Raw genomic sequence first — 15,833 nt, forward strand, 5'->3', positions numbered from 1 at the left:
TTTTGTCCCCCTTTCAGCGCTGCTGTCTTTTATTTTCCAGCCAGCCTGGTTGTTTTCATTTCTTTTGTCTGAAGTTCCTGAGAGGAAGGTTTTATTTTCAGCGGTTTGATTAATTCACAGCTTGAGCCCCGGGTTGTTTGTTATGTAATTGCGGCCCTCGGCTTCAGGATCGCGCCCCTCCCCCGCGCCCCTCCCCGCCCGGGTGGGCCGAGCGCCGGCTTCCTGGCTGCTGGCCGGGCCGCGCGGGGCGGGACCCAGACGCACCCCAGGGCCCTGCTGGGCCGCGCGGGGGTCTCTTCTCCTTTCTCCTCACCCTGCCCTTCCTGGGCCCCACACCAAGCCCCCAGGGCACCTTGCCCTTTGAAAGTGGCAAGAGAGTCTGGTCTGGTCTGGTCTGCAGGATGGCATCAGATCGAGCAGATACATCTTATTCGACTGGAATGCTTTCAGTTATTTGAAGTGAAATACTGTGCATGTGTACATCTGTCGTATGTAGCACATCGCATCATTCCTTATAAGAAGCATTTTATACAGAGGTGATGTAATATACAAATATGCTGCACCTGCAATTTAATTTGAGGGATGTTTTACTATATATAATTTTTGCCTTAGGTTCCCCTCCTAAAAATGTAATGCCCGGGTAAACAAATTTTTTAAAAAGTAACACAGCTTTTCAAACTACTATGTATCAGAATCACCAGGAGGGCTTGTTAAAACAGATTCATGGCCTCACCCACAGAAATCCTGATTTGTGCCTGACCCATGACTTCACCTTTCAAACTAGCCCTCAGGCTATGCCGGCTGCCTCCCTGTGCTGCATTCCAACCGGCTGTGCTCTAACAAAGGCACCAAGCACGCTTCTGAACACCTTGTAAATATCAATTCATCACTTCACACTGTCCATTTTACAGATGAGAAAACAGGTATGGAAAGGTTAAGTAACTTGCCCAAGATGACTCAGCAGCTCCTGGAGTAGCTGAGGCAAGACCCATGCCTTCTTGGAACCTGCTGTATGTCCCAGCTGGTCTTGTCTCTCTGACTTTGGAGGGGGAGCAGGTGAGCTCTGGGCATTTGCTGCTCTGGCCTTGAGCCTGGCGTGACCACCGAAAACGACTCCCAGGATCCTGCTCAGCTAGTTGGTGATCCCACACGGCATGGTGTCAGCAACAGAAGTAGGAAATTCAGTCTCTGCTTTCATTACACCGGGGATTGCAGAGGCCCAGAGGGGGCCAGACTCTAATTGAGACTCTAACCAGATCTCTTAAGTATAATACTGTTCTACAATTAGACCAGTTCTGTAAGGAACAAGGGAAATGGGTAGAAGCAATGGCACCCCACTCCAGTACTATTGCCTGGAAAATCCCATGGACGGAGGACCCTGGTGGGCTGCAGTCCACGGGCTCGACTGAGCGACTTCACTTTCACTTTTCACTTTCATGCGCTGGAGAGGGAAAATGGCAACCCACTCCAGTGTTCTTGCCTGGAGAATCCCAGGGACAGAGGAGCCTACTGGGCTGCCGTCTATGGGGTCACACAGAGTCAGACACGACTGAAGCGACTTAGCAGCAGCAGCAGCAGCAACCAGATACAAGAAAATATTTCTCGGAAAGCTACTCATCTCTTAGGTCACTTCAACTCACCTCACTTTTGGTAAATAGATAGATGGATTCAAGGAATAGTTGCAAATAGTTCACTTTTATCTTGCCTCTTCTATAAGGAAAACAAAGAACAAGTGTATAGGGTAGTCAATACTTGGTTTCACTTTAGGGGAGAAGGAGGGAGTGTGAAAGTGAAAGTCGCTCAGTCGTGTCCGACTCTTTACAACTCCATGGACCGTAGCCCTCCAGGCTCCTCTGTCCATGGGATTCTCCAGGCAAGAATACTGGAGTGGGTTGCCATTCCCTTCTCCAGGGGAACTTCCCAACCCAGGGATTGAATCCATGTCTCCTGCATTGCAGATGGATTCTTTACTGTGTGAGCCACCAGGGAAGCCCCTGGTGAGTGGTGGAGAGGGAAACAATCTGGCCTCTTCATAAAGAGTAACTGCTACTCAATCCCAGTTATTGCCCCAGGCTAAATTCAAGAGAGTCCAAGCCCAGATTTTTATGTGCTATCTCTTGATTTTTAAATTTTGATAATTACAAATACGTACTTAAACATACACAGACACATACTGTATATATGATCTTGGTTTTACTGGGCTTGGAAACAGCCAGTTAAGTTTCTAGCCTTCTTGGTGGAACCCATCAGCCCGCTAGTCCCAACGCTACAACAAGCAGGGTACAACAGAAGGCGGCCCAGTCTCCTCTAGGCCTTTCTATTAAAAGAAAAAGGCAGGGGTGGGGGCAGACCAGAATCTTTTCCGGTCACAGTGAGTTCCAAGTGGAGCTGGTCTTTTGTATGAGTGTACCTGTTTGGGGCTGGAGCAGCAGTCACTGCCTGGGGGCTCAGGTCCTCGTCCCGACTCTGCCCCTCCTCCCTCAGGATGTCTATGAGGAGCCCCGGCTCTGCCCAGCTGGTCCTGGATGAAGTGGGCACCATGGTGAACTGTACTGTCAAGGCAGAGGGGAAGAAGGAGCCCTGTTACGAGGACCCCCAAGGCTCGGCGACTGCAGCTGAATCGCAGCCTGGAGACCCAGCCCGCACCCCCCAGAATGGTGCTGACCCGCAAGCTCCAACCCAGGTGCCCAGCACTCTCTTGGGTCCCCTAGGTCAGGGTCCCCAGCCTGCCTCTGCGGCTCCTATGTGTGTGCCCATCCCCCTGGTGGATGGGCCAGGCATCACCAGGGGCTCCTGGGTCAGAGTCCCCAGCCTGCCTCTGCGGCTCCTGTGCGTGTGCCCATCCCCCCGGCGGATGGGCCAGGCACCACCAGCCTAGCAAGGGGCAGGCAGACGGGTGGGTGGGTGGGTCAGGCTACCTGTCTGAGCAGGACATGGACTCACATCTGTCTTCACTCACCTGATACTAACTGCTCGCCTCTGTGTGACTGGTCCTTACCCTTGAGGACTAGTTGAGAAGTAAGATACACACATTTACAGTCTGGCTTAAAGCTAATCTACTAGCTTTGTCTAGTAGTAGACATCTACTACTTTGAAATCTACTGCTGATTCAAGAAAATCAGTCTTATTACCCAAACCAGAGTTTAAATCACTATTAAAGACAATATGATTCCTCATCCTTAAAATGAAGGAGCTGAACTATATGAGTGGTGATGATTCTTTCAGCTCTTAACAATTCCATGATTCCATTTAAGAGATGTAAAAGGAAATATGTAATCAGAGGCAAATGAGAAAATAAATAAATTTAAATTAAAAAAAAAAAAAAAAGGCAAATGAGTGAAAATGAGGAGAGTTTTAGGGCTCTGAGGAGGGATCCAGCCAGGAGGAGTAGGCGAAAGGGGGCTGGAAGTAGGGGTAGTGAATCAAGGAGGACTTCCTGGAGGAATAAGACTTTAAGCTGAGCCTTAAAGAATGGAGAAGACTCAGATGAGAAGAGGAGAAAGTGGGCAATGTCTGAAAGAGAATGGGAGTGGGGACCCTCAAAGTAACCAGCCAGGCTGGAGTGTAGTGCATGCAAGGGAGGAATAATTAATAGCTGACTTTTGGCCTTTGCCTCTGCAATGGCAAACCTCATTCACATTCCTTAACTCCTTTGATCCCAGCTACAATCCTATGTCAAAAGGAGGTATAAGTATTTCCATTTTCAGAAGAGGGAGGTCAGGTTCATAGAAGTTCAGGAACTCATATGGGATTAAGCACATTGTGAGTCAGTGAGCCCAGATCTCTTGTCTTAAAACCTTTTGTTCTTTTCACGAAATCGATTAAGCCGAGTCAGAGCAAAGGTCGGGAGGTGGGGAGAGAGGGCCCTACTGAAGGCTGGGAGCTGGGTAGATTCTGGGGTTCCCCAGGGCATACATCCCTGGAGTGCTCAGCGCCACCCCCCTCCTGTCCCTCTTGTCTTAGGGTGACAGGGACATTCAGTGTGTCTCGCAGGACAGCAGCTCCCTGGAGAACAGTGAGTCCCCAGAACCCAGGAGACCAGGAGGTTCCGAGGCTGCTTCTGGAAGCCAGGAGAAGCTGGACTTCAACAGAAACTTAAAAGAAGGTGAGACGTCTGCCCAAGTTAGAGATGGGGGCCTGGTGGGGCGGTCTTAGGATGGTGCTTCTCAGCCTTCTGCCCAAGTTAGAGATGGGGCCTGGTGGGGCGGTCTTAGGACGGTGCTTCTCAGCCTTCTGGTGTTTTCCAGTTGTGCCGGCCATCGAGAAGTTGCTGTCCAGTGGCTGGAAGGAGAAGTTCCTGGGAAGGAGCTCTGTGGAAACCAAAGATGTCAAAGGTGAAGGCCCATGTGGGTGGGCAAGGGGGAGACATCTGAACCCCCTTCCCTTCTCTAGGCCTGCAGGGCAATTTCTGGGGTTCTTGACTCCCTCACACATGACCTGTGCCCCTCTGGCTGCTGCCTGGCCCTAGGGGTCAGCACCATTCTCCACCCAAGCGCTGGACCTATTTCCGTGCAGCAGAGGCCTGGTGGGAATCAAGTCCCCTGGGACCCTTGTGACCTGGGGCATGTCATTGCCACTTCCCATATCTCACTATGAAATGGAATGTTCCCTCTCACTGCTGGAAATTAATTCTAGGTCATCAGGACCTCACTCAGTACAATAAAGTGTGTTTGCTTAGGTTCACTCCCAGTGTGGTGGTTTAATTTTCCGAGAGGAAACTTTAAAATAATGCAGATCCCCAGATTCAAGACTCACAAAGGATAGGGACCTAGGCATCTGTATATTTCAAAGGTTCCCTGAGTAATTCTGATGCAAATGGTCTGTATCCTGGCACTTAGGAGTAACTGCTGTATCTGATATGAGCCGCACTGGAGACAAGTTAGACATCGCTAGCTGAGGGCCGTGTACCAGATCCACGACTGAGCTTTACATTCAGTTCCCATTACCCTCACAGCAGCCCTGTGAGGTGACAATCACGGTGCTTATTTATAGATTCAAAAAACCATAAAATGCAAAGAAGTTGGTCGCTTGCCCAACAGCTCCTGGGGGGGAATGGGTTAATAGCGGAATTTGAACCCAGATCTCTCTTGCTCCAAAGCCTACCCGTGTCCCTCTGGACTCTCCTGCGGGACAGTTATCCACCTGGCCCTATGGCGCTGGGTTCTTGAGGACACCCCAGGGGTGGGCCAGGCCTGAGACATCCCACCATCAGCATTTCCAGGGCCTGGAAGAGCAGCTGATGGTGGGGAACTTCCAGAGCGACCAGTGGTCAGCTGACTAGATGAGGAGCCTGCTCCAGGGCAAGGATCATGTTCCAGTCTTCTCTGTGGTCCAGTCCCTGGCACGGCCCTGGGGGATAGCAATTGCTCAGTGTCCTACAGATGAACTGGTGGACAGATGAACAGACAAAAATTATCAACAATGGCTCTTTCCCTGTGGAGCAGGGACCAAGGAGAGCCTGGCGGAGAAGGAGCTGCAGCTTCTGGTCATGATCCACCAGCTGTCCGCCCTGCGGGACCAGCTCCTGACAGCGCACTCAGAGCAGAAGAACATGGCCGCGATGCTCCTGGAGAAGCAGCAGCAGCAGATGGAGCTGGCCCGGCAGCAGCAGGAGCAGGTGGGCCCTGCTCCCCGGGGCGGGCACCCTCAGAGCATAGCAGGGAGCATGGTGGGCCCTGCTCCCTGGGGTGGGCACCCTCAGGGCACAGCAGGGAGCGTGGGGCGGGCACCCTCAGAGCACAGTAGGGAGCATGGTGGGCCCTGCTCCCCAGGGCGGGCACCTTCAGGGCACAGCGGAGAGCATGGGGGACCCTGCTTCCCAGGGCAGGCACCTTCAGGACACAGCAGGGAGCGTGGGGCAGGCCTGGCTGGTGCAGGCTGAGGCTGCGGGCGGGTGGGGAGGGGGCCACAGGAAGGGGCTGGGATTCCCGCCTCTGGGGTTCATCAGTCCTTGCAAGAGGACCAGGGTGGAGGTTGCTGGGGGAGCTCTGAGCGAAAGCAACCAGCTGCTTCCTGCCCACCCTCCCTGTCTGGTCTCTAAGGGCGAGCTCTGCAAAGGGAGAGTAAATCCTGAGGGCTGGCCGGCTGGCTTCTTACCTGTCCAGCTATCCTGCCTGTCTGTCCACTGGTGTGGAAGGCAGGCTATGTATGGATGGGGCTGCAAAGGCTTATGGGAAGTGGGATCCTGGAGCCTAATGTCCACACTCCCATTGCCTCCTCTTTCCTTCTGCTAGATCGCTAAGCAGCAGCAACAGCTGATTCAGCAGCAGCACAAAATCAACCTCCTTCAGCAGCAGATCCAGGTAAAGGGGGGAGGGCTGGGCTCTGGGAGGGCTGGAGGCTGAGGGGCTGACACCAGTGTGCACAGGTTTTGTGAACAGGGAAAGACAGTGGCTGTGGATTGAGCAGAACCACTGAAGCATGACCCTAAGCACGGGGGCTCATGTTTGCTCTAGCCCCTTCCCTTGTTTTTTGTCCCCCGTTTCAAGGGCAGGGCCCAGAATATCTTCCTCCCAGCGGGGATCTGAGGGAGCAGACAGGGGCCCACAGAGTGGATGTGGGGTCAGATGGATCCTTTTGAAAACTGCCCTCAGCCCATGTCTCTCTTCCCCTGGTCCACCCTCTGTTTCCAGGCCTGACCACACCTGGGTAACTGGTTGGGACCCCCAGGGACTTACCCAGTGTTTCTTTGCCCTCAGCAGGTCAACATGCCTTACGTCATGATTCCAGCCTTCCCCCCAAGCCACCAACCTCTGCCCGTTACCCCCGACTCCCAGCTGGCTCTGCCTATTCAGCCCATCCCCTGCAAGCCAGGTGAGTGCGGGCGGGGAGGGCCGGCCTGAGGTCAGGGAAGGAGCCCCGGGATCGCAGTCGTCCATCGGTTTGCAGTGTCACCTTTCTGGGTCTAAGTTTGGGATCTGTCTAGTCGAAAAATAATCCCTTCTTTCTGAATTTCACTGGGAGAATGAAAAGAAATAGCACATAACCATGAAGTGCTTTCCAGACTAAGGATGTTGCCAATCTAGGTCTAGTCTCGCAGTTCTGGGACACTTCCTGTACCAGAATATTAATACTTGAACGTTAACTTACTTATACATCTCCCGAATTCACACTCCTGCTTTGCTCTGCCCCGTCACGGGACTTGGTGACCACAGAACAGAGCACCAACCATGCGTCCGGTGCTGATGAGTTGCTGGACAGCCATGAGGTGATAAAATGTGGACTCTGAGCTCAAGGAATTTATGGTCCCAGGAGGGAGACAGCAGAGTACCTGGGAGGGCTTCTTGCGGTGCTCACTTGGGTCCTGGGGGTGCAGACTTATGAGCATGAAGCTGGGAACGGAGGGTGGAGGGCCAGGGCCTGGATCCTGGGGCCGGAAGCCCAGTGGGGTGTCGGAGTGAGACGGCAGCAAGTGGGAGGCAGCAAGTGGGACACGCCTAGGGAGGGCAGCAGGGCTGAGCATAGACTCTGGAATTTATCTGTAGGATGTGGGATGCGCCTGGACGTTTCAGTAGAGGCTGCGTTGTCACTGGCTGTGGGTGGTGGGGAACAGGGTGGGTACCAGGTGGAGTTGAGACCAGGTCGGGGGCTGTTGGGGGGATTCTTGAGATGGGGGTAACAGCCCGAATGAAGGCAGCGTGGGATGGAGGCGGCGAGGGAGCTGTGAGCACGGAGTCCTTATGAGCGGCCCTGGGGGCAGGCGGAGGTGCTGCCCGTCACTGGTCCAGGAGGGGGAGCAGGTTTTAAGTCAGCTCCCTTTGGGTGATGTTCCCGTTCCGCCTGAGAGACGGCAGAGGAAATCCAGTGTGGGTCCAGCACCAAGACCTTTGGGCTGCAGGCACAATTCCTGGGTCAGCCCCCCGATTCAGGGTGGAGGCAGGGAAAACATAAAGGCCTGGAAAGTCAGGCCCTGCTTTGAGGACAGCTTTCTGGGGTGAAGGCATGGGAACTGGGGGTGGAGCGGGGTGAAGGGGAGGGCGGGTTGCACAAAACCACAGCACCTCCAGGTGTTCACGGGCTGAGCTGCAGGGCTGGGGAGGGCAGAGCCTGTGCCGGGATGGGACCACAGCCTCGTGGAAAAGGGAGACAGGAAATACATTTTGGGAGACCTGCACTGGCCAGGCTACCACCTGCTTCATCTGCTCCCAGATCCTAGTGGGCAGGGAGCCCTGTGGCCACCAGCTGCGCTGCCAGCTTGCGAGCGTTAGTTCTACGGCCCGTAGAACAGGGTCCAAATTCCCAGGCTCGGCCTTCACAGGCCACGAGCCCCGCTGATCCATGCATGCCACCCTCACTTGCCACCTTCTGCTTTGGCACCCGCCCGCCTCCGCTGCACCTGCCCACCCACTGACACCTCCCCTCCCCCTGGGAGGCCTGCTCCGGTCTCCCCAGCTGAACAGAGTTGTCTGGCACGCCACGCACACAGCCCGTATCACCACCGATCATGTCGGCAGAGGCTTATCTCCATGGCTCATCTCTCCATCTCAATTGTCAAGTCAGTGAGGCTGGGCCTCCTTGAGGGAGAATGAGCCCAGCTAGGCAGAAGAGAGCTAGTGCCTGTAGAGGGTAAGACCTGGGTTCAGATCTCAGTGCTCCACTCATTAGCTGTATGAGCACCTGTGTCATTTTTCCTGGTCTCAGTTTCTTTATCTGTAAAATGGGATGATGTAAACTGAGTACCTATTAATTTGCCACACACTAGGGATTCTCTTGCTAATGCACATAAGACAGACTACAAACCAGGTAGCTGCTTTTGTAGCCTGCACGTGCATGCACGTGTGCTAAGTAACTTCAGTCATGTCCAGCTCTTGCGACCCTATAGACCGTAGCCCACCAGGTTCCTCTCTCCATGGAATTCCAGGCAAGAACACTGGAGTGGGTTGCTATGCCCTCCTCCAGGGGATCTTCCCAATCCAGAGATCAAACCTGCGTCTCTTAAGTCTCCTGCACTGGCAGGCAGGCTCTTTACCACTAGCACCACCTGGGAAAGCCCCCCAGCCTGTAGTAGGTACAAAATCCGTAGGAGTAGAGCTCATCTTGCTGTTGGGTGGGAACTCCATAGTCAGTGAGTTGGGAAGGGCAGGAACAGGGTGAAGAAACGGGGTTGGGGGTGGGCACAGGAGGCCTCGGCAGCACTCTGGGCCTGGGAGGCAGTGGTTGGAAGCAAGCTGGGCCTTCTCCGAGCCTCCGCCCGCTTTGAGCTGCTGGGACCTCGTCAAGCAGGGTGTCTGCTGTTCTGTGCTCACACAGGACTTTTCTCCTTGCCGCCTTTTCCATAGTGGAGTATCCGCTGCAGCTACTGCACAGCCCCCCCGCCCCAGTGGTGAAGAGGCCTGGGGCCTTGCCAGCCCACCACCCCCTGCAGGTACCGCCCCCCACCGGCCCGGCTCCCTCGGGGATGGGGGCTCCTTTGTGTTCCCCTACTTCTACCCTCGTTTCCCGCCTCCTTGTCTCCTCCGCTCCGCTCTGGCCCACGTGCCCCTGGCCCCTCTTGAGTTGCTGACCCTCAGCGCCTCCCTCAGGAACCCTCCCAACCGCTGAACCTCACGGCCAAGCCCAAGGCTTCGGAGCTGCCTAATTCCTCCAGCTCCCCCAACCTGAAGCTGAGCAACTGCGGACCGCGTCCCCCAAGCCACGGGGCCCCCACGCTGGACCTGCAGGCCAATCCCCCTAGCCTGCCTTTGGGTAAGCCCCCCCACGCCTTTCAGTGCTAAGGGAGAGTGAAGAGGGTGGGATCTGAACAGGTCCGTGACAGTTTCTATGACCAGGGGTTAGACTCGCTCCTTTTAGCCCCCTTGAGTTTCAGCACTCGGCGTCCCAGAGACCCTTCCTGCTCTCCCCCCCGAATCTGACTGGGCAGCACCCCCCACCATCAGGGATCTAGGCCTTTCTCCCGTCTGTCTGTGGGCACCAGGACTCCAGGTCAATGGCGCCCTTGGGGGTGTGCAGGGCAGCAGAGGGGAGGACGGTGCATCACCCCATGGGTCGTAAGACATGACCTCGCTCAGTCACCCCTCTGCTCCTTTCCCCACCCTCTCCCCAGGCTTCCTCGGTGAAGGGGACGCTGTCACCAAAGCCATCCAGGATGCCCGACAGCTGCTGCACGGCCACAGCGGAGCCTTAGACACTTCCCCCAGTGCCCCCTTCCGTAAGGTAGGGCCCCTCCCCTGCACCCGGGGAGCCAGGGGGACACAGAGGCCGAGGCTACTGAAGGGAAAGCAGGGCAGGGAGTGGGGTGTGCAGAGGGGGCTGATGTATGAGTTCCCTGTCTCCCCAGGACCTCATTAGCGTGGACACATCTCCAGCCAAGGAGCGGCTGGAGGACAGCTGTGTGCACCCACTGGAAGAAGCCATGCTGGGCTGTGACATGGACGGTGAGGATCTGTGGCCATTCCTGCTCCCCACCAGGGCCAGGGCAGACCTGGGGTGTCTGTCTGCAACCCCTTCTCCCCTAGGCGGTCTGTGGAGTCCCCTTACGGGTCCCTCCCTTGTCTGTCTCTTGTCCCTAGGCCCCTGCCGGTCTTCCCTGGCTGCTGCAGGAGGCTTCAGTGACCCCTGGTGGTGACAGAAGGGAAGTCCTTCTGCCAGCCCTGGAGGACTCTCCTTACCCCACACTGGCTGCCCTGGGGGACTCTCCTTACCCCACGCTGGCTGCCCTGGGGGACTCTCCTTACCCCACACTAACTGCCCTGGAGGACACTCCTTACCCACACTAGCTGCCCTGGAGGACTCTCCTTACCCCACACTGGCTGTCCTGGAGGACACTCCGTACCCCACACTGTCTACCCTGGAGGACACTCCTTACCCCACGCTGGCTGCCCTAGGGGACTCTCCTTACCCCACACTGTCTGCCCTGGAGGACACTCCTTACCCCACGCTGTCTGCCCTGGGGGACTCTCCTTATCCAACACTGTCTGCCCTGGAGGACTCTCCTTACCCCACACTGGCTGCCCTGGGTGACTCTCCTTACCCCACGCTGGCTGCCCTGGGGGACACTCCTTACCCCACGTTAACTGCCCTGGAGGACTCTCCTTACCCCACGCTGGCTACCCTGGGGGACTCTCCTTACCCTACACTAACTGCCCTGGAGGATTCTCCTTACCCCACACTGTCTACCCTGGAGGACACTCCTTACCCCACGCTGTCTGCCCTGGGGGACTCTCCTTACTCCACACTGTCTACCCTGGAGGACACTCCTTACCCCACGCTGGCTGCCCTGGGGGACTCTCCTTACCCCACGCTGGCTGCCCTGGGGGACTCTCCTTACGCTACACTAACTGCCCTGGAGGACACTCCTTACCCCACACTGGCTGCCCTGGAGGACTCTCCTTACCCCACGCTAACTGCCCTGGAGGACTCTCCTTACCCCACGCTGGCTGCCCTGGGGGACTCTCCTTACCCCACGCTGGCTGCCCTGGGGGACTCTCCTTACCCCACGCTGGCTGCCCTGGGGGACTCTCCTTGCCACAGGCGGGCTCCCCATCCAGGCTGATTCCTCCCCTGCTCCCCAGGCTCCCGCCACTTCCCTGAGTCCCGGAACAGCAGTCACATCAAGCGGCCCATGAACGCCTTCATGGTGTGGGCCAAGGACGAGAGAAGGAAGATCCTCCAAGCCTTCCCAGACATGCACAACTCCAGCATCAGCAAGATTCTCGGTGAGGGCCAGTGGGGTCTCAGGGCTGGGGGTTGGGGGCCAGGGTATGGGCCCTCGGAGCCGTAGTCCAGCAGGATGGCTGCAGGAGTCAGCTGGGTCTAACTGGGCCTCACTGGGTGAGGGCCCAAGCCACGGTGAACTCCACCAGAGTCTGCCGGTGTTCGGGAACCAGACAGGAAGCAGGGCCGGGGGGTCCTGGAGTCTTGTACCACGGTGGGGCTCTTCTGCACCCATGAACTTGGGGGAGAGAGTGTATGTGTGCACATTCTCTAGCTCCCCCTCTCCTATCTCTCCCTAACATTGTCCTCCTCTTTGCCCAGACCCTTGGAGCTGGCTCTGGCAGGAAGCAAGAGAGACGTATTCTTGGGTTGTCAGTAGAAAGGGTTTTGAAAGTATACATCCTCTTTGGGGGCCAAGGAGAAATGGAGGGCAGGGCAGGTGGGGTTCAAAAAAGCAGCTGTTTTCAAGCCTCAGCTCCTCCAGTTTAGGCCTCTGGTTATTGTTGAGGGCCTGGGGGGCTACTCTTTTACTTATGCAAATCATGCAGACCAGAGGCTTCCCAGAGTGCCAGGTAGTTTGAAATGTGGGTGGGGGCTGTGTCTTAAGCTAGCAATTGGGTATCCTTCCACCTGCCAACCTCATTCATTTGCTCATTATCCGTGGAGCTCCCACACTGGGCCAGGCCCTTGCTGTGTATATATGATTGCACATGTATCTGGGACCCAAAACCTTCGTGGGGCTTCCAGTGTCCGCAGGGGGCGGGCCGTGTCAGCAGAGCCCAGCGCTGACCGCCTGCCCTGGGTCTGGGCCAGGCTCCCGCTGGAAGTCCATGAGCAACCAGGAGAAACAGCCTTACTACGAGGAGCAGGCCAGACTGAGCAGGCAGCACCTGGAGAAGTACCCAGACTACAAGTACAAGCCGCGGCCCAAGCGCACCTGCATCGTGGAGGGCAAGCGGCTGCGGGTGGGCGAGTACAAGGCTCTGATGAGGACGCGGCGCCAGGATGCCCGCCAGAGCTACGCGACCCCGTGAGCGGCCTGTCCGCGGCTGCGCGCGCGTGCGTGCGTGCGTGTGTGTGTGTCAGAGAGAGAGAGAGAGAGTGACAGGGGTTAGTGTGGGCTTCCAGGGGAGCTGTGCGTGTGTGTGTGTGTGTGTGTGAGTGAGCGACAGGGGTTAGTGTGGGCTTCCTACATGACCCCGTGAGCGGCCCGCCCGTGGCTGCGGCTGCGCGTGCACATGTGTGTGTGAGAGTGAGCGACTGGGGTTAGTGTGGGCTTCCAGGGATCTGTGTGCATTTGTGTGTGTGTGTGTGTGTGTGTGTGTGTGTGTGTGAGCGACAGGGGTTAGTGTGGGCTTCCAGGGGAGCTGTGCGTGTGTGTATGTGTGTGAGAGTGAGCAACAGGGATTAGTGTGGGCTTCCAGGGGAGCTGTGCATGTGTGTGTGTGAGAGTGAGCAACAGGGGTTAGTGTGGGCTTCCAGGAGAGCTGTGTGTGTGTGTGTGTGTGTGTGTGTGTGTGTGTGTGTGTGAGCGACGGGTTAGTGTGGGCTGTCTTTTGGCTGTGTGTGTGCGTGTGGCTGCAGGGATGACTGTGACTGGTGAGTCCCTGGTGGCTCAGGATATAGATTTGTGACTGGGGACTAGCAGGTGTCTAGAGAAATGTGCCTGTGGATCCCATTTTTGACAAACTCGAAAAATTCAGGGGTACTAAAGATCATACAGAGGATTCGTGACTTGACCAAAGCAGGCATCCCAGTGGATTCCTTTAAATAGGAAACTCACTGGGGCATACGAAATATACTGCTTTCCCAAACTGAATTCACACACAATCCTCTAGGAATATCTGAACGTGTGGCTCTGGGGCTGCATGGGCTGGGGGTGGGCGGGGGCAGGTCTGTAAATTTGCCATCAGAAAAGCACCAGGGAGCAGGTGTGTGTGTCTTGGAGCCAGAAGGGTGGGAGTAGGAGGACGTGCCCTGAGGAGGCCCAGAGGAGAGTGGGCTTGGGGTCGAAGTCAGGAACACCTGTAACCGCGCTTGTCCTCCGCCCGCAGCCAGCAGACCAGCCAGGTGCAGATGAGCCCCTCAGAAGTCCTGTACCCGCGGGTGGCAGGCGTGCCCCTGGCACAGCCCCTGGTGGAGCACTGTGTGCCCCGCGGCCTGGACCCGAACATGCCGGTCATCGTCAACACCTGCAGCCTCAGGGAGGAGGGCGAGGGCACAGAGGACAGGCACTCAGCGGCTGACGGTGAGGTGTACCGGTACAGCGAGGACGAGGACTCGGAGGGCGAGGAGAAGAGCGACGGGGAGCTGGTGGTGCTCACGGACTGATCCCGGCGGCCCGGGCCTGGCCCTCCTCCCTGCGGAGACCTGGGCACAGCCACCCCACCCACTGGTACTTGGACTCGGGCCTGCCGGAAGATGGGCACAGCTGTGCGTGCGCAGATGCCTGCGCCATGGGAGATGACCCCTCCGCACACCCACTGTGGGCACAGTGAGGTGCTGGTGGCCTCGGTGGTGATGGGCTGGGCTCGCCGAGCTCCACTGGGGTGCTTGGGGCTCGTGGCCAGGGGGCACTGTGTGACCGCCCCTCCTGGAGGTCTGCCCATCCTGGGGGTATGGCAGCTACAGACCTGTTCCTCTAGGGCCGCAGTCTTTCACTTCCATTCTTGTTCTGGCTGGACCAGCAACCGTGGGACCAATCTGCACCCCAGCATCACCACCAAAGTACCCCAGATGGCTCCTGGGACCACCAGGATCACTTTGTGCACAAAGGTCTGGCTGTCCTTGCCGTCTTTACCTTCTGCCAAGCCTTTCGTGTCTCTGGCTGCTGCGTGTGCACGTGTGTGTGCGCATGTGTGCGTGTGTGCGTGTGTTTTCGTCTGTTCTCGCATCGCATGAGGTATTTATTGAGTGCCGGGGCCGCCGCTGAGCTCCCGCGGGTGTCTCCTGGTGCCGCTCTTGCTTCTCTGGGGGGCTCTGTGCCTCTCTTTGTCCCCGAATTGCTACCTCTCCACGTCAGTCTAGGCGTCTCAGGCTCTGTGCGTCCTTACTGCGTTTCTGTCCTTGCCTCTTTGCAGGGCCTGTTTGGGTCTCTCCCTTCCCCAGTGCCCGCCCTTGCCCCTCTGGCACCCACTGGGTCTCTGCAGGCCCCAGTCTGCCCCGGGTCCCCGGGCACCCCCCTGCTCCTGCCCACTCCGTCACTGCCTCCCTGACCCCTGGAGCCACTTCCAGCTCCCGCGGCTGGGGACGTACTAGCCTCCAGAGGGCCCTGTCCTGCTGCCTCAGCCCCGTCCCAACCTGAGTGCCAGGAGCGGGGCAGAGCCCTGGCGGTGCCCCTTCTGTAAGCGGCAGGAAACTGGGAGGGCTCTTGAGGCCGCGGGGCTCCACGCCCCTCTGGAGCCGGAGGTGGGCGGGCTCCGTGTTCTAGGGGGCTTCGTCCTCTTCCCCTGCCCCCCGCCTGCCGCCCCCTCCCCTGCCCCACGCCACACCAAGAGCTTGCCCGGGTCCTGGTCCCTTTCACAGAGGCTTTCCCCAAGAAAATCAAATCCTGATGGCACCTGACTCCAAAGGTCCGGAAGAGCCCTGGGCAGGGTGGGGAGGGAACCCACACCCCACAGGGACAGATGTGGCGCTTCTGTCTGTTCCCCCGTCTTCCCCCTGCTCCTGCCCCACGCCCAGCTTTTCTCCAGCTGTTTCTTTTTTTTATGACTGTAAACATAGATAGTGCTTTATTTTGTTAATAATAAGATAATGATTAGTAACTTAACCAGCACATTTCTCCTGTTTACACTTGGGGGGATTTTTTGTGTTTTGTTGATATAATAAAGACAGACCGTCTCAGAATCTGGCCCTTGCCTGGATGGGTTAGGGTTAGGGTTAGCCCCAGCCCGGCACCACTGCCCCTGGTGGCAGCCCCGTGGAGCCGAGGAGGAGACATCCCAGGCCAAGGAGGCCAGGCTAGACGCCCCCCAGAGCCGACACGCGATGGCCACCTCTGCTTCAAGGAGGGGAGCCCAGCCTCACCACGGCGCCCCCTCACGTCCGAAGAAGAGAACGCAGTGTTAGGAGCACCGTGGTAAGAGGCAGGAACTCAGGAAGCTCTCCCCAGAACTGGCCGTGTGGTCCTGTGTGTGTGCTGGGGGGACGTCGTCTCCCCTGCATGCCTCATTACCCTCATC

At 57.1% G+C, this 15,833-nt stretch overlaps 1 protein-coding gene across 2 annotated transcripts in view; it reads left to right on the top strand.

Annotated features, from left to right (window-relative positions):
• The window catches only part of SOX13 (SRY-box transcription factor 13), a 30,916-nt gene extending 15,418 nt beyond the window's left edge, over positions 1–15,498 (top strand). Inside the window, exons 2-14 of one of the 2 annotated variants that reach the window (XM_005216694.5) lie at positions 2,485–2,683; positions 3,964–4,105; positions 4,248–4,334; positions 5,445–5,617; positions 6,234–6,302; positions 6,699–6,813; positions 9,279–9,364; positions 9,522–9,684; positions 10,043–10,152; positions 10,277–10,373; positions 11,511–11,654; positions 12,466–12,682; positions 13,707–15,498. In XM_005216694.5, coding sequence (XP_005216751.1) covers positions 2,485–2,683; positions 3,964–4,105; positions 4,248–4,334; positions 5,445–5,617; positions 6,234–6,302; positions 6,699–6,813; positions 9,279–9,364; positions 9,522–9,684; positions 10,043–10,152; positions 10,277–10,373; positions 11,511–11,654; positions 12,466–12,682; positions 13,707–13,983 — 1,879 coding nt within the window. In that variant the 3' untranslated portion in view covers positions 13,984–15,498. The remainder of the gene's footprint in view (positions 1–2,484; positions 2,684–3,963; positions 4,106–4,247; positions 4,335–5,444; positions 5,618–6,233; positions 6,303–6,698; positions 6,814–9,278; positions 9,365–9,521; positions 9,685–10,042; positions 10,153–10,276; positions 10,374–11,510; positions 11,655–12,465; positions 12,683–13,706) is intronic. The other variant, XM_005216695.5, reaches the window with a different exon arrangement.
• Positions 15,499–15,833: the final 335 nt, after the last annotated feature.

The sequence above is a fragment of the Bos taurus genome, chromosome 16 (genome assembly GCF_002263795.3).
Source record: "Bos taurus isolate L1 Dominette 01449 registration number 42190680 breed Hereford chromosome 16, ARS-UCD2.0, whole genome shotgun sequence".
Lineage (NCBI taxonomy): Eukaryota > Metazoa > Chordata > Mammalia > Artiodactyla > Bovidae > Bos > Bos taurus.